Genomic DNA, 26,847 nt, shown 5'->3' on the forward strand with positions numbered 1-26,847 from the left:
ACACTGTCTGTCTCTACTGTCATTAGTCAGAAACGCTTTCACACCTGTCACCTGTAATCAGTTGGCTTTCACCTTTCTCTTTGTGAAGACAGAGAAATCAACTCAACCACCCACATGCTTGTGGTATAGTCATAAGGTGCCTTGAGGTATACCTTTTAAATTTCACCCATCGCCAGGGTTTAATAAATAATATGCCAATGTAAGACCTTCGGTCGGCCTTTTAAAGGTTTTAACCCATGTATTTTTGGTGGCTTAGCATGTAGAGCTTGTAAGTATAACGTAATTTTAATCTTGGTCATCCTTTAAAAAAATTTTTACTCTTGTCTTCACTAATTATGGTTATACTTATTTTAGGCTTAGAACACTAATGATGCTCTCTTTAGAGCGAAAACGTTCTGTATTTTAATGTAGCCCTTTAGTGGGGTTTTCAAACTAATATACCTTTTACACAGATCTTTTTCTTCAATTTTTGTAATTAATGGTATACAGGAAAACGTTTCCTTATGGATTATAAAAAAATCCTTGATTTGATCTATTTTGAAGTCTATAAAATGGGGAAAATCTCCAAAAACCCCTTGTTTAAAATCGGCACAGCTCCAACTTCGATCGCCGATAGCATTGTATATATAGGGATAGTTGGTCAGCCCAATAGGAAAATTTGTTTGATTCAAATTGAGACAGTCACCAGATGTCCCCACAATTTCTGTCAGGGTCGCAACGTCAAAATGCATAGACACCAAGTTGGATACGATCCTATTCATAACACCCCAACTCGCATACATATTAAGAAAAATAAATATATGTGGAAGAAAAAATCAAAAATGAATAACCATTTTTAATTTTTTTTTATATGTGGAAGAATATATTTAGAAATTGAATTAATGATGTCATGCTATTATAATGTATAGTAGCATGACATCATTAATTCAATTTCTAAATATATTCTTCCATATAGGTATATTTATTTTTCTTAATATGTATGCGAGTTGGGGTGTTACGAATAGGATCGTATCCAACTTGGTGTCAATGAATTTTGACGTTGCAACCCTGACAGAAATTGTGGGGACATCTGGTGACTGTCTCAATTTGAATCAAACATATTTACCTATTGGGCTGACCAACTATCTCACTATATAAACAATGCCGATAGTAAAACACCAAATTAAAGATGAAACTTTATTTCTCTAACACACTATAACCGGGAGGCCTTAAAATTCTTCTGATTGACGGAGCCTTACTGCGCGACTGGTTTGACGGTTAAACTGATAATCATCTATGGGACTACGTGTTGATTCTTTCAAGTGAATCGAAGGAATGAACCTAAAGCCACATCTTGACTGTTTGAATTGACTCGAATTAATGATTCTGAAAGTATGTTCTCTCTTGGTGTCAATATGAATTGGGTCATAGCCCACGCGACTAACGAACAAAGGATTTTATTTAGTCAGCAAAATTAGTGTGTCCTAGCCAAAAATATTGTTTATGATTTTCAATAATTAAACTAAATTAGCAGGTCGCACCTGTAATTATACAATAACAAATTACGTTAATGTGATATACGGGGTGATAAAAAGATTGTTTAATATCGAATATGAAATTGCATGTTTGAGATTAAACACCCCTCATTTTTTTGGGGCTTATTAAAATTATTTTTCAGGCTTTTAGAAATGACGCACCTTACAAAAATATGAAAAAATCAGAAATATAGTTTTTGATAAAATACACCAATTAAAAAAAATGATATGCAGTCAGTCATCTCCAAAAGAAAGGTATACACATTTTTCGAAAAAAAAAAAATACATTTTGAGGTTTATGCAGGTACGTGCAACCTACGGGTCTATAACAAATATATTTTGTAATGGACTCAACTAGCGTGTGAATTTTTTAAAAAATTTATATTGATTGCATCCCACCTAAAAAAACGAAAAAATTATTTTTTTTCTGAGGGGGTGGGGGGTTAAAATTGCGCCGAGTTTTTTTAATCACACAGAATGTAAATAAAAGAAAAAAAATTAAATTCTGGGAGTGAGGGTATTTTGCCTATCGACTATCTTAACGGGGGGTACCTTTTAATTCAGTTTTATCAATGTTTTTAACGAATTGAGTATTGTTTTTAATATGGTAACGAAATAAATGAATGGAGACTTACAAACTGAGATAAACAAATATCGAGCGCCGTTGTGCTGATTATTATTCATACTGGGATACCCATATTCTAATTCTTCATAACCTAAAAATAATAATAATAATAATAATAATTTATTCAACAATAATAGGTACAATCTTTTTAGATATTTACATATAAAGTGAATAAATTAACCCGAAGGTCTCCGAGAGGTGTGGATACACCTGTTTCGGTAAATAGGATATAAAATAATAAATAATAACATATTAACGTAAATAACATAAATAACAATAGTTAGTTTAACAATAAAGCACGAATAATTAATTTTTTTTAAACAATTATGTATGGCTCAATTAGTTAGTAATATTTTTGAAGAATGGTGTATATACGCATGTTTTATTAAATATAATAAAAAAGTATAAGCAAAATAAAACAATATAAAGTTTGAAATATAGGTATAAAAATTGGTAGTGACTCTAGAGTTTCATTTATTTTTTTTTTGTTTTTTAATGTATGTAAATTTAAGCTACTATAATGATGTCACAAGATGTTCTTGTTTGTTCCATCAGAAATGATTTTAATTTCTTTTTAAATAGAAGAACATTCTTAGTATTTTTGATATCACTGGGGATATGATTATATATTTTTGGGGCTAGAAATAGAAAACTTCTTTGACAGAAGGACTTTGTCATTTTCGGAATCATATAGAGGTGTTTGCCTCATCTTGTATCATGCTCATGTGATGGTAAATTGTTGTCTGTTTTCATGGTGTGATATTTTAAAGACACACAAAGAAAGTATAACTGTTTCAAGTCAAATATATTACTATCCTTATATAATCTATCTGTAGAGTAGGTGTATGGTTTAGACATAATAATTTTCAGAAATCTTCTTTGTATGATTTCCAGTGGGAGAATGTGTGTTTTCAGGGCGCTTCCCCAAGCCAGTATACCATAACGGAGATGACTTTCTACTAGTCCGTAATATAGTGTGCGAAGGTATATATTAGGTATGTGTTTTTTAAGATGTTTAAATTTATACAGGATAAACTGTAGCTTTTTAATGATATATTTAATGTGAAAGTCCCATTTTAGATGTGTATCTATAAAAACTCCTAGATATTTAACATTTGTTACGGGTTTAATATAAAAATTTTGTTTATTATGTGATATTTGAAGGGGTTTGAAAAGATCAGTGGTCAAGTTAGAGTTAAATATTGGTAGATAAACAGTTTTCTTAAAATTGATTGTTAGTATTTTGTAGTCAAACCATTCTTTTATTAGTTGTAGATCACATTCTGCTTTTGTTTTTAATTCATACCAATTCTCAGCATCCTAAATAATAGCAGTATCATCAGCAAACCCAATTATATGCCCTGTACTCTGTAATAAAAATCATCCATTTATATATAGATTAAACAGGACAGGACCTAATACTGTTCCCTGTGGCACTCCATATGTTATACTTCTTTGCCCGCTTATTACTTCGGAGACCCTTACTACCTGCTGTCTCTCAGAGAGGTAACTTCTAAATAATTGTAAACAGTTGTCTCTTATACCAATTTTCTCTAAGGTTTGTAAGAGGTTATTGTGACTAACAGTGTCAAAATCTTTGGCCAAATCAAGAAATACGCATAAGCAAACTTTATTTTTGTTAAGTGCTTCATATTATGCTTTAGATGTTAAATTCAAAATGGCATCTTGGGTGGAAGTATTTTGCTTAAAACCAGATTGGTGAGGGGAAATTAAATTATATTTTTTGATATATGCTGTAAGCCTATTTTTCAATAATAATTCAATTATTTTAGAAATATGCGGAATAAGAGATATCGGTCGATAGTTTGCAGCAAGAGTTTTGTCTTCATTTTTGTATATTGGTATGACTACTGTTGTTTTGAAGGCTTTAGGCCATATTCCTTTTTCTATACATTTGTTTTCAAACATTCTGCATTAACATAAAAATGGTAAATATACTTCAACTTGAGTGATAAACTCTTGATTTCATGTAATTAAATTATATATTTTATTTTTAACTGTAATAATTTTATAATTTGTAACATCTTCTTCTTCTTCTTACGGTGCCTATCCGTTCCGGACGTTGACGATCAGCATGGCTATCCTGACTTTGCATGCTGTTAATAGGAAGAGTCCAATTGTCGATGTATTCAATCACTTTCTCAGGTTTTGAAGCCGATATTCTTCTTCTCCCTGGTCGTCTCTTTCCAAAGTCCTTGCCCTGAAAAATAAGTTGCAACAAACCATATCTCTGTTCATTCCTCATAACCTGGTCAAGATATTCTAGTTTGCGCTCTTTGAAGGTATTAATAATCTCGCATTCCTTGCCCACTCTATACATAGGACCTCAACATTAGTCACACGATCCACCCACAACATTCTTAAAATGCGTCTGTAACACCACATCTCTATATTATGTATAATAGTAGTCCAAGCTGTGGGTGAAAAATAGGTCGATTTCAGGATATAATTCAGGAATTTTGAACACCTATCAGGTGTTGTAAAGGACGATGTCAGAAACAACTTCTACTAAAATGTAACCAAAAATTTTAGGTTTTTTATTTATGACGTTTTTCATTTGTTAAATTTGCAATTTTTAAATATTTTTCATTTTGCAGCTTAGGATATTCATTTTAGAGAAAAACTTTTAAATATACAGTTATAGTAAATGAAAAATCCTACAATTTTAGCTATGGCAAGTTTATTTTCGTTAATTAGTTATTGCAAAACAGCCTTCGAAAGGTCCAAAATGGCCGTTTTTTGCAATTGCATTATTTATTGTAAAAATAACTTTCTTTTATTCTTTATGTCTTTAAAATGAAGACGTTTCAATTCCAAACATAAAAAAAATTGAAAAGCCCGATTGGTCAACTTGTTGCTTAGATATTACAAATTGTTTATCTCGAGAAGTCAAATGTCGAAGGCTATAACTTTTTGAAAAAAAATCGTAGAGTCATTCCTAGATCCACTCTCCTTCTAAAGACTTATATGTTCATATTCTGACGTAAATAAATGCATAAAACATTGTTCAACCTCTCATTTCGAGTTTGAAAACATTTAGACCTGAAGCGGCCAATGTACATCCTATGAGTTTCTAACTTACATATTACTGTTGCTGAAGACAAAACGAAGATTTAAAACAAAATAAAAATTTGCTACGGCCAACTGAAGCAGAGATAATTGTTTTTGTTTTCTTAAATCGTAGTGACTTTATTTATAACAATTAAGAAATTATTTCTTAGTCATTGACTAAAGAAAGACTTATATTATCTTAAAATAAAACTTATTTTAAAGAAAATTATATTTAATTATTAAAAATGATTTTTAAAGTGGAGTGGCGATTTATTTTTCTTTATGATTGTGATTTATTGTATCGGTTGACATTAGCAACTAATAGTACATTGAATCGCGGTTTTTGCTCCAAATTTTAAAGAACCGCTTGGATTGACATATAGATAACATATCAAAGAAGAAAAGTGATAATGGATTGATGTGTGCTTTTGCCCTGGTGGTGAGTTTCACCCTTTATGGGGGATGAAAAAATATACGTTAAAAATAACACCGGAAATAGATAAATTGACTAATTCTAAGAAACTTTTGTTCTATAGCATTTTTGCATTTAAGTTAATATTTTTCGAGGTATTTGCGACTACATACGTTCATTTTTCAACAAAAGGAAACATGTTTTTTGCAAATAACTCAAAAAGTAAGTATTTTATCGAAAACAAAATTCATTGCCCATAAAAAAGTGAAAAAAATGGTGTATGTATGAGATCCCTAGACCCCCTAATTAGCATCCCAACTGAAATTAATCGTTACCACTTCACAAGTTGCTTTACTCTTGTATGTATTGTTTATCTGATATGTAAGTTTCATTGGTTCAAAGTGCTTAGTTTTGAAGGGGCTGTAGTTGAGATGCATTGAAGTAGTTAATAATCAAGAGTGTATGCAAATTTTGAACAGACATATCTTCACCAATTTTTACCTTACAGAAAAACAAAACATCCAAAATATTCAGAAAGGAAAAATCTACATTTTTTTACTCTATGCGATTTTTGGTATCACTAATAAATATTAAGAGGATGGGTACGTATTTTCGGCTGCAATGCTATTCAAATGGGGATTTATTTTTTTCGAATCCTGAAAAACTAATAAGTATTTTTGAAAAATTTAAACGCTGAATGAAAGATTACGTTATTGGCGAGGGCCGAAAGTCCCTGAGAACTTCTATAATGTTTATTTTAATAAGTTACAGGGGTGAAAAACTAGGAGAAAATTTAGTGTTATATTTAATTTAAAATATCTCATTCAAAATAAACTTTTTATTTATTCTAAGGGACTTTCGGCCCTCGGTAATAATATAGTCTTTCATTCTGCGTTTAAATTTTTCAAAAATATTTATTGGTTTTTTCAGGATTCGAAAAAAAAAATGAACACAATGTCCGTGGTAATATTTCCAAATCTATCTTTGCCATAACACGCACTCAGTCGAATAGAATATTGTCAGCATACTGTCAGTCAGACAGTGACAATCAGTGACAATTTTAAATATTTTAAATATGGCATCGGGAATATTTTGAGTTGTTGATTAAATAATATTGATATATAGTGATTTGATAAGTAATTGAGTTAAGACGCGAACTTAATAAAAAGTTATTTATTGTGTATTATTTGTGGAAGATCCAAGCAGAGAATAAATCAGGATAATATTATTCTGTGATCAAAAGTATTTTGTTGTTAAAGATGTTCAAAATTGTAAGCATTCCATAGTAACAATATATTATTAAAAAACCACTTTAACACTTTTCCTCTTTTCTCGATTGACTATTAGTTTTTGTTGTACATATAAATTATTACAATCACTGAATACATAGTTAGTGAAAAAAATTATCACATTTATTAACTGAATTAATAATTTGCAATTATAAAAATAACAGTTATCCAAGAACATTCAAAAGCCATCTCTTTAAATTAATGATGACATTTTCAAGTAGAATGACATTCTAGTAATGTTTACATATCCATACCAGTGTGAATTTTACTACACGTAATTTGCCGTGTAAAGACAGAAAAAGTAGGGATACCCGTAAAATATTTGCGATTTATGTACCGATGGCCTTAAGTTATTTTGAAAAGATGATGCATTTATTTTAAAATTAAAAATTAAAAAAAAATTATTTTAAAACCAAATTTTACCAAAACTTTGAACCAATGATATTTACAGGTCATATAAATAATACACAAGTAAAGTAACGTGTGAAGCGGTACCGATTAATTTGATTTAAGATGGTAACTCTCCCCGAGTTTTTTACCTTTGACCAAAAAAAAAAAGAGTCCAACTTTATTGTGAGCATAACTTGCTTACTTTTGATGACAGAAACTTTTTTAAAAAACAAAAATAAAGCATTTTTTAATAACTCTAAAAAAGTTGTAATGAGTTTTCTCCAAAAAGTGTATCATTTTTTGGTTATTTCTCATTAAAATATTCACTTTGAAATTTGACGAATATGAACCTATTTTTCATTAGCTACAACTTTGCTTTAACTGGGTCTAGAGAGCTCGTACATACACCACTTTTTTCCCTTTTTTATGGAGTATGAATTTTGTTTTCGATAAAATACTTACTTTTTGAGATGTTTGCAAAAAACCGTCCAAAAACATGTTTTCTTTTGTTGAAAAATGAACGTATTTACTCGCAAATAACTCGAAAAGTATTAATTTAGTGAAAAAATGCTATAGAACACAAGTTGCTTAGAATTAGTCAGTTTATCCATTTCCGGTCTTATTTTGAACGTATATTTTTTCATCCCTCATAAGGGGTGAAAGTCACCCCAGGGCAAAAGCACTCATCGGCCTAATATAACTTTTCTTCTTTGATATGTTATATTTGTGTATGCCAAATTTCATGTCAATCCAAGCGGTTTTTTAAAATTTGGAGCAAAAACCGTGATTCAATGTACTATTAGTTGCTAAGTGCAACCGGCACAATAAATCACAGTCGTAAAGGAAAATAAATCGCCACTCCATTTTAAAAATCATTTTTAATAATTAAATGTAATTTTCTTTAAAATAATTTTTATTTTAAGATAATATAAGTCTTTCTTTAGTCAATGACTGGGAAATAATTTCTTAATTGTTATAAATAAAGTCACTACGATTTCAGAAAACAAAAACAATTATCTCTGCTTCAGTTGGTCGTAGAAAATTTTTATTTTGTTTTAAATCTTCGTTTTGTATTCAGCAACAGTAATATGTAAGTTAGAAACTCATAGGATGTACAGGGGCCCCTTCAGGTCTAAATGTTTATAACGAAGTTTGTCCCCTTATTTTCAAACCCGAAATAAGAGGTTGAACAATGTTTCGTGCATTTATTTACGTCAGAATATGAACATATACGTCTTTAGAAGGAGAGTGGATCTAGGAATGACTCTCTACGATTTTTTTTCAAAAATTATAGCCTTCGTCATTTGACTTCTCGAGACAAAAAATTTGTTCACCAATCGGGCTTTACAATTTTTTTTATATTTGGAATTGAAACGTCTTCATTTTAAAGGCATAAAGAATAAAAGAGAGTTGTTTTTACAATAAATAATGAAATTGCTAAAAACGGCCATTTTGGACCTTTCGAAGGCTGTTTTACAATAACTAATTAACGAAAATAAACTTGCCATAGCTAAAATTGTCGGATTTTTCATTTACTAACTTTCTATTTAAAAGTTTTTCTCTAAAATGAATATCCTAAGCAGCAAAATGAAAAATCTTTAAAAATTGCAAATTTAACAAATGAACAACGTCATAAATAAAAATCCTAAATTGTTTGGTTACATTTTAGTAGAAGTTATTTCTGACATCGTCCTTTACAACACCTGATAGGTTTCAAAAATTCCTGAATTATAACACGTTTTTTCACCCTGGGGTATAGTGTATAAAACACACAGCATCTGACAATACAGATTTTGGTACCAAAAAGTAAATCGTGTCTTCTGAAAAGAGACTTCATTATTATGAACGCTGATCTCGCTTTTCCTATGCGTTGTTTTATTTCACTAGATTGGTCCCATTGGCTGTTTGTGTTGGTACCAAAGGATGTGTTGTAGGTAGCTGTCCACCTTGTCGATTGGTTATTCGTTAACCAAAAACCCTGTATATAAACAAGTACAAATATACTACACATTAACAGGCTACAGTAGCGCGTTATCAAAACGGAAAACGCGGTCCAAGATTGCGGCTTTAATTTTGAATATTTTGTCGAGATATTTGGCACACATATTCGTAATATAGTAAAGAATGGCAATGACGGTACAGAGCCCAATTTGGTGTATGTATGTAGTATGTGGAAATGGTATGTTAGTATGTGGAAATAACCCTATAACGAAATACAATATTAAAAAAACGAGCCTGTACCGCCATTAAGAAGAACAAAAAAATACACTTTCTTTAAATAAACTTTTTTATCCCATGCCTAGATTTTGTGTCATATTGGAACTACTAAAATTTTTTATCTCTAACAAGAAATCGAACATATTATCACTAAATAACTGATTAGTCAACATAGAGAAATAGTCACTGTCATCTTGACAAACCTGCCAGATTTCTAAGTGTAGTAGGTAATAGCACGATTCTCTTATCTGTTCTGTTATCTAGGCCGAGAGCACGCCAACTAGATTTCTTTTTTGCTGACATCACAAAATCGAATTTCACAATGGGAGAATCGACGGTTGCTAGGCAACGTGACGTCACTAAAATAGAATTCTATTTTGCGTGCTCCCACAGCTGTATCGATGTAATATGTTCACTGCAGTAGTGTATTATTTTAAGAATTCGTTGTTGATCCATAGGGAAGTAGTATTTATTTTATAATTAATTTATTATCTTTTTGTGTAATAGAACTAAGTTGTTGGACTGTTTGAAAAAATAGATTATTGTTAATTGTGAGTTTTACTTATAGGTAAGTATCATCATCACTGGCTCGACAGCCCTTTCTGGGTCTTGGCCTGTTCCAGGATTCTTCTCCACTCTGATCTGTTTCGTGCTTTTTTTCTCCAGTTTTTTATTTTTAAGGTTATTATATCATTTTCTATTTGTTCTAAATATCTCAGCTTCGGTCTTCCTGAATGTTATGATATCCGGATCCTGGTATATTTCGTATAGTTCAAAGTTGTACCTTCTTCGCCAAATTCCATTTTCTTTTGTGCCCTTATATATATGTGTCGCAAGATTTTTCTTTCAAAGGTGGCTAGCAATGTTTCCTCTCTTTTAGTGAGTGTCCAGGTTTCTGGGCCGTATGTGAGTACCGGTCTTATTAAGGTTTTGTATATTTGACATTTTGTTTTCCTTGCGACGTTATCTGATCTTAGTTGCCGAATTAAGCCATGGTAACTTTTACTGGCAATAAATATTCGCCTCTTCACTTCCTCTGCTACGTTATTACCAGACGTGACTAGGGATCCCAAGTATGTAAAGTTTTTTACCCCCTCAATGTTGTATTCTCCTATTGTTATATTTTGTGGTTGCCTTATTTCTGTGTTTTTACTTACCTACATATATTTTGTTTTGTTCTGGTTGATTTTAAGGCCACTATTTTGTGCAGCTCGTTCTATTTGATTGAATGCCTCTATCATTTCTCTTCTTGATCTTGCGATTATGTCAACATCATCTGCAAATGCTAGTATTTGCACGATTTTATTAATGATTGTTCCTCGAGTATTGACTGTTGTGTCCCTCATTATTTTCTCGAGTACGATGTTGAACAATATGCATGATAGAGCGTCTCCCTGGCGTAGTCCCTTTTTCACATCTATTGTTTACGTTAGTTCGTTTTGTATCCGGATTTTACTTTCTACTTTTAGAGATTCTTTTATCAGTTCTATTAGTTGTGTTGGTATATTAAATTCTTTTATTGCTTTTATGTTGTCATATGCGCTTTCGAAGTCTATGAAGAGATGATGTGTGTCGATATTCGCGGTGTGCAAGTACCTGGAAGGGATACGCGAAACGATCGTGCGCGAATAGCGGAGAAATATTGCAACTTTCTTAAATAATTCATATTGTCAACTGAAATTGTCAAATTGACGTACATTTCATACCAATTGTCATTTAAGAAGAAAAATTATATATTGCTTCATAATATTGATATGATATGCAATTATTATATAAAGGTAAATTTAATTAATTGTATTTTGCTTGCAATACTGCATTTTAATAACTAATTTTATTTACTACATACAATTGTTTAAGTTTGAATAACACAACCTAAATCTTATTTTTTCTTCTTATTATTTTTTTTGGACTATGGCCTTGACAATTATCCAGTAACCAGGACCATATGATTGGCCAATATAATTAAAAGTGCGAATAAAAGTTCAGAGCGTAGAAATAGGTGTCGCTTTTCCGAACTTACACGGTCCCAATAGGTAAGTATATTTACGTAAAAATATTTCGAATTCTAATGCGAGTATATAAAGTTTTAGGAGGATTTTTTATTCTAAAAATATTATCAATAGAACTTTAAATAAACTTTTACCATTTTTTTAAACTATTTTAAAAAATCGTTGAAACTAGTTAGAGTGCTTTTGGCGCTCTATGAACTAAATAAAATAAGGCGGCTCTTGTTTCGCTTTACAAAGAAATGACTATTTATTATTGTTTTATTATTATTTCGTGCAAATACCCATGTTTTTGTGTATACCAACATAAAAGTTTCACCCATTTTGGTTTATTTTTATAAATATATTTATTTACTAATAATACAATTGTTTTCTATTACCTCCATTTAGCACGCCTATGAGTATTATGTCAAAATATTGATCTTAGATAAGTAAGTAAGTAAGTAAGTGAGGTATGCTTTATTGTCAAAAATTTTTACCAATTTGTGGACAAAGCTTATATAAAATAAAAAAAAATACAATAAAAAACAAAAAATAATAAAAAACTACAAACAAAACAAAAACAGAAACAGACACCAAGTAAATGGCGTGAGTTATACTACTTAATATAATTTTATAGTTATTAAGTACACATTAAAAAATTAAAATTTTGCAAACAATATGTATACAACGTCAGAGCAAAAAGAAGGCGAACGAGGAAAAGGGAAAGTAAATCAAAAGTTCTATGCCGCTGCAAATCTGTATAAAAGTACTCGAAAGTAATAATCCTGCAAGTCAATTTGCTGAATTCAAATCGTTTATAAAAAAGTCATTCACGGTATAAAAAGCTCTCTCCAGCAAATAAGCTTTCAAGGTCTTGCGAAAAGCGGGAAATGCTGCAATAGATTTGATGTTAGATGGCAGGTGATATTACATTTTTCTCAAATTGTATAGTATAGAGCACTTAACCAGCTCAGAGCGTGGGGTTGGCAGATAAAGATTATGCTCCACGTTTCTAAGGGGATAGTTGTGAGTGGGTCTCTCTGGACCTTCTGATGCATTTTTGCGGATTAAACAAACGGATTCAAAAACAAACAAAGAAGGAAGAGTTAATATTTTAAATTTTTTAAAGAATTCTTGGCAATGAACTCTGCTATTGAGTCTCAGGGAGTAACGAAGAGCTCTCTTTTGTGACTCAAAAGAAGAAGATGAGACTCAAAAAGGGCATAGTAAACGGTCCTAGATGTTGACAAATTCATTTCCGTAGCAACTGATCTTAGCGCAAAACAAGCAGAACTTAATTTTTTGTGTAAGGCATCAATGTGCAAGTTCCATTTTAGAGACTTATCCACAATAAGCCCTAAGAGTTTCACCGATTCAACTACCTCTAGACTCTTGTTATTAAGTACTAAAGGTTGCATCATACTGTTGTAAGGTAGGACTTTGGTTTTAGAAACGTTAAATAACAGGAGATTCGAATCGCACCACGATTTAATGGTGACTAGGTCTGTAGCTATGGTATTGCGAAGATCCATAATATCCGTGTTACTCCAAGTAATACTAGTATCATCTGCAAAGAGACATATTTTACCTTTAATGTTCAGACTAGAGATGTCATTTATGTATATCAGAAACAATATAGGGCCTAGAACTGAACCCTGAGGTACCCCACATTCTAATGGCATACAAGAAGACGTCTTCGTGTCAACCCTTAAAAACTGACTTCTTTTATTAAGGTATGATTTAAGTCATTTAAGAGCCTTTCCCCTAAATCCATAGTGCTAATTTGTCAGACAAGATGTATGGTTTACACAATCGAATGCTTTAAGGAAATCACAGAAAATTGTTGCTGTAGAGTGATGGTTGTTTAGACTGGAGTAAACATGATCGAAAAGGAAGAACATAGCATCATTCGTGCATCTGTCACTCAGGAATCCAAATTGATGTGGAGTAAGCAATTTGTATTTCAACAGAAAAGATTCTTTTTTTTATCAGACTTTCAATTATCTTCGACAACGTGGGCAGGAGTGCAATAGGGCGATAATTCGAAGCAAGATCTTTATCGCCTCCTTTGTGTATAGGAATAATTATCGCTGTCTTAAGGCAGCTTGAAAAAACCCCAGTTTCGAATGACCTGTTTATTAAGGTAGTAAGATGGTTTAAAGTGCAATCAGGTAGAGCAGAAAACATTTTAAGAGTGAGGCCATCAGTCCCAGATGACGATTTATTTTAATATACGACGATAATGTAAAATATTACCACCGTTGCCAAAGTTTCGCAGAACTCTCGAAAAAAGGTATGATACTATCTCCCGAAGTTATATTGATGACGCACTACTGTATGCTCTTAACCTTTAACTACACGCGTTGGCGTATTTTGTACGCCAGATATAAGAATTCTAATGCAAATATATTTAAAAATTTAATTTTTGACCTTGTTTATCTCTCTAACCTATCACTGGAATGTGCTTTACAATTTGGTTTTAGTTTCGTTATAATCGGCGTTCTGGGAAGATCGTAATTTACAGTTTATTATTTGTTGTTTCCGGTGGTGGACAATATACGCCACGATTATATTAATATAAGTAGTAATATAAGTACATATTTCAATTGTTTTTTAGTCATTATGGCACAAAATATATTTTTCTTTATAAACAATACTTTTTTTCCTGTAAAAAATCACATTTCAAAAAATTTTTTATTAGTAATTTTATTTATCATGGAATCCAGTTATTCCATGATTCCAGTTATAAATCCCAATTGGCTTACTGAGAAGGAATTCCAAGTATTCACTGATGCCGAATAAGGTTTATAACAAACAACTAAGTATATTTTAAAAAAAAAAAAAATCAAATCCGCTGTTTTTAAGTGTATTTTCTTGTGGCGTATAAAGTACGCCACGCGTGTAGTTATGTTATAACTTGATGCGCGGATAGTTAAAGGTTAAGCATATCTTCACTTACTTTCTGGCACTATAAGAACTTGACAACATTTTGGTCTGTTAGTCACAGTACAGTTTGGATCAAGATGTCTATCACAACACCAACTGCTAGGAATACATCTACCATCTTCACAAGGAATCTTATCTATAACAAAGCATACAAATAACAAATGAAATTTTACAACATACGCAAACGTATTAGAGCGCAGTATATAGGGTGATTTATTAAAAATGTACAACCTCTGAGTTGTAGACTCTATACGACAAAATATTAAGCTTTAACCTGTTACGCATTTCTAACTGAGTCCGGCACTACCCCGCCGAGCCGTCCACAAGGAGTGAGATCACCGTCTCGAGGATTCGCCAGTATTCTTTTTCTCATGATCATCTTTCAGTGCGTCACAGTTTTTCGATTTCTTTCTAACGCATTAAATTGTATGTGACAGAAAAAAAGGCACATCCGTGATAGACATCTACAATATTTATTCTAGTTATTCTAGTTGTCGGTAGATGGCGCCATAATAAAAAAATATTTTTTTAATTAGATAATAATATTACAAATATAATCTGTATAATTTATAAGACTATAAAAATTAAAGAAAATACCATTTTATACATGCAAGAAACACATTTGATTTGTTTTTATTCCAAATTGAAAATAAAATGTGACAACTGTCAGATTTAACTAAAATGTCATGTTAGAATAAATGTCATAAATGTGTATTATTTATTTATTTAAGAAACAAACAGGCAAAGCCTAATTACATGTTTCTATACATTATTACAACGATTATATTGAAATCAAATAACAAAAAAAATTGAAAAAACGTAAAGAACTTAAATACTATAAATATTATAAGGTGTAAACGTATACATATAAAAAAAACAAGAAAAAAAAACGTTTAATAATAAAAAAAAAGAAAAAAAGTGCATTTATATCAAGAACAGAAATAACCTGCGTATACCTATTCGTGCATAGGGAGCTCACCAAGACAGCAAGTATTTACCTACATATTTGGTTGGTTTTTGATGTTTTCTTTTTGAAAGTATATATAGATGTTAACACAGACTTAAAATAAAATATTCAACATAAGTATGTGATAATATTAAGAGTGAGGTACTAATGTGACAACATTTAATCATTAGTGTATATCCCTTTGATTTCACGCTTAAATTTTGGTAGATTTGTGTCAAATATATTTACAGAAAAAAAGAAGTCATTGTGTATATGACATAGTCGAGTTATCGGTCTATCATCATTTACCAAAAAAGTCTGTTGACGAGGGCGTATACTACGTGGTTTTACATAAAGGTTTATTTGAGACATAAGATAGGAGCTATCGATTAAATAATTCAATATTTTAAAAAGAAACGTAATGGCAAAAACTCTTCTTCTATACTCAAGTTTTATTATACCAAATTCTTTTCTGATAGGATCATATGAAGCATATTCGGGATTGGTTCTATGTTTTTTAAAGTACAAATATTTTAAAAATTTCTTTTGGACTACTTCTATAGAACGGTTTAAATTTAGCTGTGTAGGATTCCATATTACATTAGCAAATTCAAGTTTACTACGCACTAGAGAAAAATATAAATATTGTATTATTTCAGTGTTTGTAAATGCATATGTTGTCCTCTTTAAAAAACCTAGTAACTGGTGCGATTTTTTAGCAATATTATTTATGTGCTGATTAAATTTCAAATCATTTTGAAAACAAATGCCGAGGTCACATAGAGAAGTCACTCTTTCTAACTGTGAATTTTGCATAAAATATATATAATGATAAGGGTTTTTATTTGTGTTAAATGTTAATACTTTACATTTTGATAAGTTAAATAACAACTTATTCCGTAAGGACCACTCATTATCACGGACTTACCCTTTTTCCTATCATTTGTTACGCACTGAAAAATGCTCATGAAAAGGACAATACCCAAGAATGATCGAGAATTCTGAGGCAAACAATATAAATTCACGTTTTGCGTAGAGGCGTATTCAGTTAATATTTTCGATGCGAGAATATTGTTACGTTGTGATCGGGTTTTGAAATGTATTATGTGTACAGTGGAACCCCGATAAGTCGGCCCCCGATAACCCGGAAGTCCGGCTAACCCGGACCGATTTTCATCAGATAAATATTTTGATTTTCAATATTTTGTATTTTTCAATTTAATTGTGGCTTATTTCCAATCAAAATAGTTAATTATCAGACAAACCTTTCAACAATAAAAATGTATGTAATATAATATTTGAGAGATAATGTGTACTTATGTGTGTAATTTGAACTATACGATATTAAAAATGACTCATAGCACACGCCGGAGAAACAACAGCCACCTGTCTGTAGTATATATTCCTTTTTATTTCAAACTGTCAGCATTGTTTAGGAAAGACTATTTAAAAAATTATTTTATAAACAATGGTCTTTAGTATTGTGTGTCTTGTATTGTTCCCTTCCATTTGCTTACGTTTGGGTTTGGTGTTTTTTTTTAGTAATTTTAATGAGTAGGTAATACTGTGCATATTTATAAATATATTTCATGTTATTTCAATTCTAACGGAGTTTATCTGTAAGTATACCGTATTTTATTAATTTTTACCATATTCTCCGGCTATCTCGGATTTTCGATAACCCGGATCGGTCGCGGTCCCGATTAATCCGAGTTATCGAGGTTCCACTGTATTTAAAGTAGGTAAATCCTATTTGTAATTATTAAATAAATTAAATAAGTTGGAAAGTGTAAAATAAATTAGATATTGTCCAAGTCATTATGGAACGTAGTTGTCGATGATCTGATTCATGGGCTACGCGCCCAAGGAATCTGGGTCCAGGGTTTCGCAGATGATATTGTAATAGTAACTAGGGGAAAATTTCCCAGCACTGTTGCGTTGCGTATCAGATGCGATATGCCCTTTACTACATAGAGAACTGGTGTCTGAAAGAGAATCTCTCCGTGAACCCTTCTAAAACTAAATTGGTAGCCTTTACAAATAAGAGGAAGCTTACTGGACTGAGTGAGCTGAAATTATTTGGAGAGGTACTGGAAAGAACCAATGAGGATAAGTATCTAGGGGTAACCCTGGATTCGAAACTCAATTGGAATACTCATATTACCAATATAACCAATAGGGCTAAGCGACTCTTCTGGAACTGCAGACGGGTTGTAGGTAAAACCTGGGGATTGAAACCAAAGGTGATCTGTTGGTTATACACATCAGTGATACGACCACAGTCACTTATGGGTCAGTACTCTGGTGGAGAAAGACGGCTTTGCAATCTTGTGTGACCACTCTCACCACCCTACAAAGACAAGCGCTTCTAAATATAACAGGAGCCTTGAATAGTACAGGAACGGCTTCATTAGAGGTTATCACAGGTCTCCCTCCGCTGGAATTATATATTTCGTCGGTAGCCTTTATGACCATCCTGAGACTCAAAGCAAACAATACTTGGAGGCCGAATTATGTATTGAATAGCCACACAAACATTACTGGGACTATACTTGAGGAATCCATCTTTATGAGGAACTCAGATATGATGACACCAGAATTAATCTTCACTGAGAAGATTAACACAATTATACCATCAAGAGAACAAAAAGTCCCAAATATTAATGGGGACTTAATATGGTTCACTGATGGATCTAAAACTGCCCATGGTACTGGATCAGGAGTCTTTGGGTAAACATGTAACTGTAATATATCTTACAGCCTAGGTCAACATACAACGGTGTTCCAGGCTGAAGTTTTTGCTTTGGTGGCCTGCATTGATAAAATCATAGATGAAGATCCTAAAGCTAAGAGAATCAACATTTACACAGACAGCCAATCAGCTATTCAGGCTGTAAAGAACCCTCTCACCAAATCAAAACTGATGAGAAACTGCAAATATCTACTCAATAACCTGGCAAAAGACAATAAAGTGTCTTTAATATGGGTGCCGGGTCATGAAGGGGTGCATGGGAATGAACGAGCAGATATGTTAGCGAAACAAGGCTCGAGAGAAACTTTTGAAGGCCCAGAACCTTTCTGTGGCATCACTAAAAATGCTATGAAAAACGGGGTTCAGAAATGGCTGATAAAGAATCATCAAAATAAATGGAGAACCACTCAAGGATAAATCCAGACTAAAAACATAATCAAGATAATTGATAAGAAACTCTCGAACAGTTTGATGAACCTCAATAAAAGAGAGATCAAAACGGTCACTGAAATGGTGACTGGACATTGCCGTTTAAGAAATCACCTATACAAACTAGGTAAGGTGAATGAACCATGGTGCAGAAAGTGCGAAATGGAAGTAGAGACTGGTATACACATACTATGCCATTGCAGTGTGCTAGGTGATGTAAGGCAGGACTTCACTGGTCAAATGAGGTGTGAACCAAAAGAGATACTAAAACTACCAATAAGAAAATTGTTGGCCTTCGTTGAGGCCACAGGACTTATTAAAGTTTAATGAGAAGAACAGGGTTTGGTACAAAGGTCTTATGACCAAGTGGCAGAGACTAACGAGGCTCGCCTGAGTTAAGAAGAAGAAGAGAGAAGAAGGTACGATAGATTGTCAATTTTGTTTTTTGTGTTATATCTTTAAACCATAGTAGAGAGCTTAGAATGTTTACTGCCTTTTTGCCCTGCTGCGTTCTGTTTTCGATGTCTCTTTTGGTAGTGCCTTCTTTAGATATTATAGATCCGAGATATTTATATTCTTTACATGTTTCTGTGGTTCTAATTTCTAACTCCGGATCTTCTTCATCATCCCCTATTTTAAGATACTCTGTCTTTGCCATATTCATATCGAGGTCCCATTTTTCATATTCTTCCTTTAGTATTCTAAGACATGTAGTCCATGTCTTCCTCATCATTCGCTACGACTACCTGATCATCTGCGAACAACAAAGTTGTTAAACATTTACCACCGCCTGTCTATTCCCATTCCGGATACTTGTTTCCTCCACTGCTCTAGCGATGACTGAATATATATTTTAAATAAGGTCGGAGACAGACAACATCCTTGTTTTAGCCCCTTTGTTATTGAAAATGGTTCAGATATAAAGTTTCCTTCTTTAACGACACTTCTTGCATTTTTGTATATATGTATTCGCGATAGCATCCACATACTCTCTCTCTACTGAGACCTACTTTCGTCAATGTTTGAAACAGTTTTTTCAAAGGTACCGTATCGTATTCCTTCTCTAAATCTACAAACAATAGGTAGGTAGATAGATTCGTTGCCTTCCGTTTTTCTATTTCCTGCTGCAGAACGAATATATTATCAGTGCACTATGTGCACGAATATATTATCATTCTTTCTTTTATTATTTGACCGTACAACCTCCCTACTGAGCTGGTAACAGTTATTCCCCTATAATTAGAGCATATTATGCGTTTATCCCCTTTCTTGTTTATTGAGCTGATGTATCCAACATTCCAATCATAAGGGATATTTTACCCTTTTAAGCATTTATTAAATCATTGAACTAACATCTCATGTAATATTTTTGGTCAGTACTTTACCAACTCAATTGGGATGTCTCCAGGCCCTGCTGCTTTACCGTTTTTCGATCTTTTGAGGGCCTCGCTTAACTCTCCGGTTGTTATCTCAACTATCTGCGTGTGTTCGGATAATTCTTCCATTTCGATCTCTTGGAATTTACATCTATCTTCTGTTAGTAAGACCTCATAATGGTGTTCCACTGTTTCAGATCTATTAACTGTATGTTAGATTTTTCCTTTCTTCCGGTGAGACTTTATCACCTTCCACGCTTGCCCAACTCTTGTTCCACCCATATACCTATACACTTTTGCACATTTTCGATCCCACATCTCATTTTTACTTTTCACTACTTTTCTTTTTACATCTCGATTTAATGCTGTATATCTCTTGTGATCTTCCTCCTTTCTTGTTGTCCATTTCTGGTAAGCAGTTTTCTTCTTGTTTACTAACGTTTGCATACTCTCCGACCACCATTCTTGATTTTTTGTTTCGTGTTTGTCTTTATACCCCAAAGCTTCACTTGCAGCCTCATGAATTTATTCTTTAAGTTGCTGGTATAATTCTTCCGCTGTTATATTTTCTCGTTCCACATTTTGTAATTTTGTGGCCAGTCGTAATTTGTAAAGAAATTTCGTGGAATCACATCATCGTTCAGAGTGTTAATGAAATTAAGCATGAATACACAGGCAATATCGTTGCTACATAATATTAGCCCGATCAGGGAACACAAAATTTTACGAAAACCTTCAAAAAAATGAAGGAAGGATGAAAATTTGGGAATAGGTAGTTGAATTGAAATTTGTCTATTATTATATAAGAAAAAGTTTACAATTCTACATTCCCTCCATTTTACAAAAATTGGGAAATACGGGTTGAAAAATATTTTCTCGGGAGTGAAAAAATATACGTTCAAAATAGGCCTGGAATTGGATAAAATGACTAATTCTAAGCAACTTTTGTTCTATAGAGTTTTTCCCTAAGTCAATACTTTTCGAGTTATTTGCGAGTGAATATGTTCATTTTTAACAAAAAAAAAACATGTATTTGGACGGTTTTTCGCAGATAGTAAGTATTCTAGCGAAAAAAATATTCTTAGTGAAAATATAGCTTATAAAAAATTGAAAAAAAATGGTGTACGCGTGAGGTCTGCAGAGCCAGTAGAAGCAGAGTTGTAGCTAATGAAAAGTAGGTTCTTCTTCGTCAAATTCCAAATCGAATATTTCAATGTGAAATAACAAAAAATAGAGCACTTTTCGGGGAAAATTCATTATAACTTTTTTAAAGTGTTTAAAAAAAGTTTTATTTTTGTTTAAAAAAAAATTAACATTAAAAATAAGTGAGGTACGCTCAAAATATTGTTGGTCTCTTTTATTTTTTGGTACAAAAATCGCGAAAATCACCCCCTAATTAGCTTCCCAAATAAAATTAATCGTTACCGCTTCACAAGTTACTTTACTCATGTATTATTTATATTATCTATAAGTTTCATTGGTTCAAAGTGCTCATTTTTGAAATAAATTGGGTTTAAAATAAAACATTTTTTTTTAATTTTGAAAAAAAAATGGAATTGTTCATGGAATTAACTTAAAAATTATTAGTAAAAGCAAAAATCTTAAAGAGTAATAAAATGTACGTTTTGCTTTTCTGAATATTTTTTCTTTTTTGTTTTCTTTTTTAGACAAAAATTGGTTATGCTATGGCCTATGGCTGTTCAAAATTTGCCTAAACTCGTGATTAGTTACTCGTTCAAGAGATTTTAACTACAGCTTTTTCAAAAATAAGCACTTTGAACCGATGAAACTTACAGATCATATAAATAATACATACGTAAAGTAACTTGTGAGGTGGTAATGATAAAATTTATTTGTGATGCTAATTAGGGGGTGACTTTAGCGATTTTTTTACCAAAAAACAAAAGGGGCCAACAATATTTTGAGCGTAACTCACTTACTTTTAATCCTACAAGTTTTTTTAAAAAACAAAAAAAATAGTTATTTATGAAACAGTTTGTGAAGTATGCTTTTTGCGAACGCACGCGATTTTTAGAGCACGAGCGACAACGGAGCGAGTGCTATACATCGCGTAAGTTCGCAAAAAGTACTTCACGCACAGTTTCATACAATATTTTATCTACGATAAACAAATAACAAAAACCGTAACTCTTCGTCACTGGAATTCATTTCTATTCTACAGTTTTTAAAACTTTGACATTTAAAAATCCTAACTACTTTCAAACCACAAAACTGTCAAAAATTTTGTTGTAAGTCATTGCTCATATTGTCATCACCATGACAACGCGAAACGAAAGGATATTTAATTATATGAAAGTGTGCCAAAAAACCCATTGAAAGTGTGCGAAAAAGTAAATCCCATTTAAAATACATTGTTACTTCAAGCACACTTTAAACTCTTCACGCACTGCTATCTATAATGACCGATGTGAAGTTATCCATAGATTCCATCCATAGATTTTTTTTTCAAAATATCGCAAAAATACTGGGACAATAGCACTACCAAGCAAGTATATTATTAAATTAAAGGAAAGCAATAGTAAAACTTATACTTAATATAAAATTTTATATTAAAACCAATTTTCCACACTTTGCAGTTCATATTCTCAAAAAGCGAAGAAATACACTTTTTATTTTGGATTTTAATTTTCTTTATGAAATAATGCTTATTAATAAACAACATATCCAAAAATTGAGGAGGAGTGTTTTCACTTAACAGAAAAAATAAATTTTAAAGATTGTATGTGTGCGATTCTTATGGAGGAAACATGTCTTAGTTAATCACCGCAAAAACGGAGAATACACCTTTTATTTTGGATTTTAATTTTTTTTAAGAAAGTATGCTTATTAATAAACAACATATCCAAAAATTGAGGAGGAGTGTTTTCACTTAAGAAAAAAAATAATTTTTAAAGATTGTACGTTTGTGATTCTTATGGACGAGACATGTCGTAGTTAATCACCTCAAAAACGGAGAAATACACTTTTTATTTTGGATTTTAATTTTTTTTCATAAAGCATGCTTATTAATAAACAACATATCCAAAAATTGAGGAGGAGTGTTTTCACTTAATAAAAAAAATAATTTTTAAAGATTGTACGTGTGTGATTCTTATAGACGAGACACATGTCGTAGTTAATCACCTCAAAAACGGATAAATACACTTTTTATTTTGAATTTTAATTTTTTTTAAGAAAGTATGCTTATTAATAAACAACATATCCAAAAATTGAGGAGGAGTGTTTTCACTTAAGAAAAAAAATAATTTTTAAAGATTGTACGTTTGTGATTCTTATGGACGAGACATGTCGTAGTTAATCACCTCAAAAACGGAGAATACACTTTTTATTTTGGATTTTAATTTTTTTTAAGAAAGTATGCTTATTAATAAACAACATATCCAAAAATTGAGGAGGAGTGTTTTCACTTAACAGAAAAAATAAATTTTAAAGATTGTATGTGTGCGATTCTTATGGAGGAAACATGTCTTAGTTAATCACCGCAAAAACGGAGAATACACTTTTTATTTTGGATTTTAATTTTTTTTAAGAAAGTATGCTTATTAATAAACAACATATCCAAAAATTGAGGAGGAGTGTTTTCACTTAAGAAAAAAAATAATTTTTAAAGTTTGTACGTGTGTGATTCTTATAGACGAGACATATGTCGTAGTTAATCACCTCAAAAACGGAGAATACACTTTTTATTTTGGATTTTAATTTTTTTTAAGAAAGTATGCTTATTAATAAACAACATATCCAAAAATTGAGGAGGAGTGTTTTCACTTAACAGAAAAAATAAATTTTAAAGATTCTATGTGTGCGAATCTTATGGAGGAAACATGTCTTTGTTAAACACCGCAAAAACGGAGAATACACTTTTTATTTTGGATTTTAATTTTTTTTAAGAAAGTATGCTTATTAATAAACAACATATCCAAAAATTGAGGAGGAGTGTTTTCACTTAAGAAAAAAAATAATTTTTAAAGTTTGTACGTGTGTGATTCTTATAGACGAGACACATGTCGTAGTTAATCACCTCAAAAACGGAGAATACACTTTTTATTTTTGATTTTAATTTTTCTTATGAAAGAAATTAAACCATTAATAAATAACATATCCAAAAATTGAGAAAGATTGTTTTATTTTTTTTATTTATTAGATATTCAAAAATTGAAGAGCGTTTATAGTTAAAAAATTTGCATGTTGGCATATATACTAAGTACTTTGAATAAAAAGTGCAACACCTCTGATTTCAACGGATTTTATTGAAATTTTCACAGACGTCGTAATGGAGTTAACTCATTACTAAGTAACTTTTTTAATTGTTTTATAAAACTTTTTTTAAATTTTTTTTTAAACTATTTAAGCTTATAAAACTTATTTATTGGTTTTTTGGATATTAATGTGATGATTAATAATATTTTTAGTGTGGGAAACACTCTCTTTATTTTTATTTGACTAGTATTCTTGTGAATTATGATTTACCCAACCATTGTACCATTAGCTGTTAAACTCTTATTGAATAATTATTATTACTCATAAAAGAATTTACCTAAGCTTGTATGCAATCTGCCGGTATAATACCATTTTTGAGAAATGACAAAACCGATTTCTTTTGAAAGTATTGATCAGCTTAAAGAAAATCTTGGTTATTTATTACTTATTCAAATTTTAGTTTTCTGCATTTTTGAAATGAATTTAAATAAATGACAAATGCCATAGTCTAATCCTACTTTTAGAGGGGCATTGTATTCATATTGTAGCTGATTAAATATATTCCTACACCTAGCTTTAACCGCCCAGGTAGTTTGTTATTAATCACCCTTTATTTTAAGAGATTAGTTTTTGAACAGTACTTTTGTAACTTTCCAACCCATAGGATTAAGGGATTTAACATGTTTCTGCTAATAACAATAATTGTTCGAAAACCTATAAAATCTCTGATAGAATACTTTTATTTAGTTTTAAACTCTGTTGTTGTACGGAATCTTCGCGACAGTCAGGTGCTTTTCTCGGGCGTTTAGTCCATCTTATTAAATTTATTTCTTTACTTTCGCAATTTTTTTATAATCAGTTTTGTCACTGTAGTGTCTGTACTTAGTATTTACGTTAGTTTATGTGTAGTGTAAAGTGACTTATTATAGAAAAATAAAGTTCAAGTCGTCCTAGATCACACCAATCAAAAGAATTAGGATCTCCATCCTATGGTAATACTCCACTTGGCTCTGAACCTCACATCCCAGTCAGTCCAGTGTTTTAGGGTAAAAATTTTTATAACTGCAGCCTTCTAAAGTACCGCATTGATTTTTATGAAATTCGACAAGGAGCTTATTTGACTTTCGTCTTCAAAAGTTATAAATTATTATCTTATATATGTGCTTTTTGCTTTTAAGGGGTAAGAACAACTACCCTCTCTGACAGAAGATTAAAAACTACAGATTTATGCATTATTTATTAAAGATGTACATCATGTTTAAATATGTGTAATAATTATTTGTTTATCTTATCGAATATAGATTTGGGATACATTTCAAATTTTCGACCCTTAAAACTACCTTTCAGATCAACATTTACAAAAAAACTACGGATTGAACGAGTTTAATGTTGCATTTTTAATGACTGTTCGTCCACATTTGTTTAGATAAAGGTATGCTATAGGTATCATACATAAAAAAATTGAAATGCCTACATCTACCGTTCTTTTTATATTTAATATATTGAAGATGCTCGAAAGTCCGATTACGGGCAGACAGGTTTTTTTTAAGTTTTGATATTAATACAAAGTTTTTTGGGAATAATACCACATAAAATTGAAAAATATTCTTTATTTGTATATGTACCGCCGAAGCGAGTACATTCAGAAAAATAATAAAGATAATAATAAAATTAATAAATAAAAAAATAATAAAGAAAAACATTCAGAACAATATTTTGATATTAAAATAAATTATTTTTAACATCTTTTTGCACATTTGTTTAGATAAAGAAATGCTATAGGATAAATAAAGAAATTGGAATGTCTTTATTTACCATTAATTTGATATTAAAACAAATTCCTTTTTAAATTTTCCTGCACATTTTTTTAGGTAAGGTATGCTATATGATATATAAAAAATTGTAATGCCCATATCTACTATTATTATTTTAAACTTAGATGACAGGAATGATGAAGGTACTAATTGATTTAAAATTAACTATGAAGAGCAAACTTTTTTAAAATATTACTTTACGATACAATAGACAATTACTCTATGATTCAATAGACAAAGGTATGCTTCTGGGACTGGGTCGTTATTATCGGGGCAGGTAAAAACGGAAAATTTGGAAAACTCAAGGCCGGTATATAGGGTACATGAAATTACTAATAATCAACTTTAGAAAAACCCAAAAAGAGAAAGTGCTAAAGCCTTTATTTTGTTTAGTGGGGACTGAGTTTCTTCAAAATATGTGTTTGTCAGTAAATTTATAAATTCTGGTAGACATAGGCATTCTAATTTTTTAGTAGTGAACATTTTATCGGACAAAGTTTGTAGTGAATATACTGTTTTTTTTTTAATTTTTTAAACATTGTAGTTGTGTTTTCTATCGCTTGGTAGAGCAAAGTTTATTTTACTGTCTTGTGTGTTAAAAGCAAGGGTTGTAAAAATGAATAACAGTTTTGATATTGCCTTAAGTGAATATTTTTACTCAAAAAACGTTTCTTTGCATAAACTTTTAAGGTGTAGAACGTCAGACAGTCTAATAGCCGAGGCAGCTTTAAATTTGTGTGGTGCAGATTCCCCTCTGAATAGACTAAAAATATTTAAAAAATGTTCCAACACGAATTCAAACTTTTACAAAACATATTCGTGTCTTATACAACAACAAAAAAACGAAGTAGTGGATATT

The 26,847-nt window shown here is 31.3% G+C and overlaps 1 protein-coding gene across 2 annotated transcripts in view; it reads right to left on the reverse strand.

Annotated features, from left to right (window-relative positions):
* The window catches only part of LOC114341351 (low-density lipoprotein receptor class A domain-containing protein 3-like), a 76,128-nt gene that overhangs the window by 23,755 nt on the left and 25,526 nt on the right, over window positions 1–26,847 (reverse strand). For both annotated transcript variants that reach the window (XM_028292138.2, XM_028292137.2), the window contains exons 4-5: window positions 14,467–14,589; window positions 2,150–2,230 (exon numbers count right to left, since the gene is read on the reverse strand). In XM_028292138.2, the coding sequence (XP_028147939.1) occupies window positions 2,150–2,230; window positions 14,467–14,589 (204 nt within the window). The remainder of the gene's footprint in view (window positions 1–2,149; window positions 2,231–14,466; window positions 14,590–26,847) is intronic.

Source organism: Diabrotica virgifera, chromosome 3, assembly GCF_917563875.1.
Source record: "Diabrotica virgifera virgifera chromosome 3, PGI_DIABVI_V3a".
Lineage (NCBI taxonomy): Eukaryota > Metazoa > Arthropoda > Insecta > Coleoptera > Chrysomelidae > Diabrotica > Diabrotica virgifera.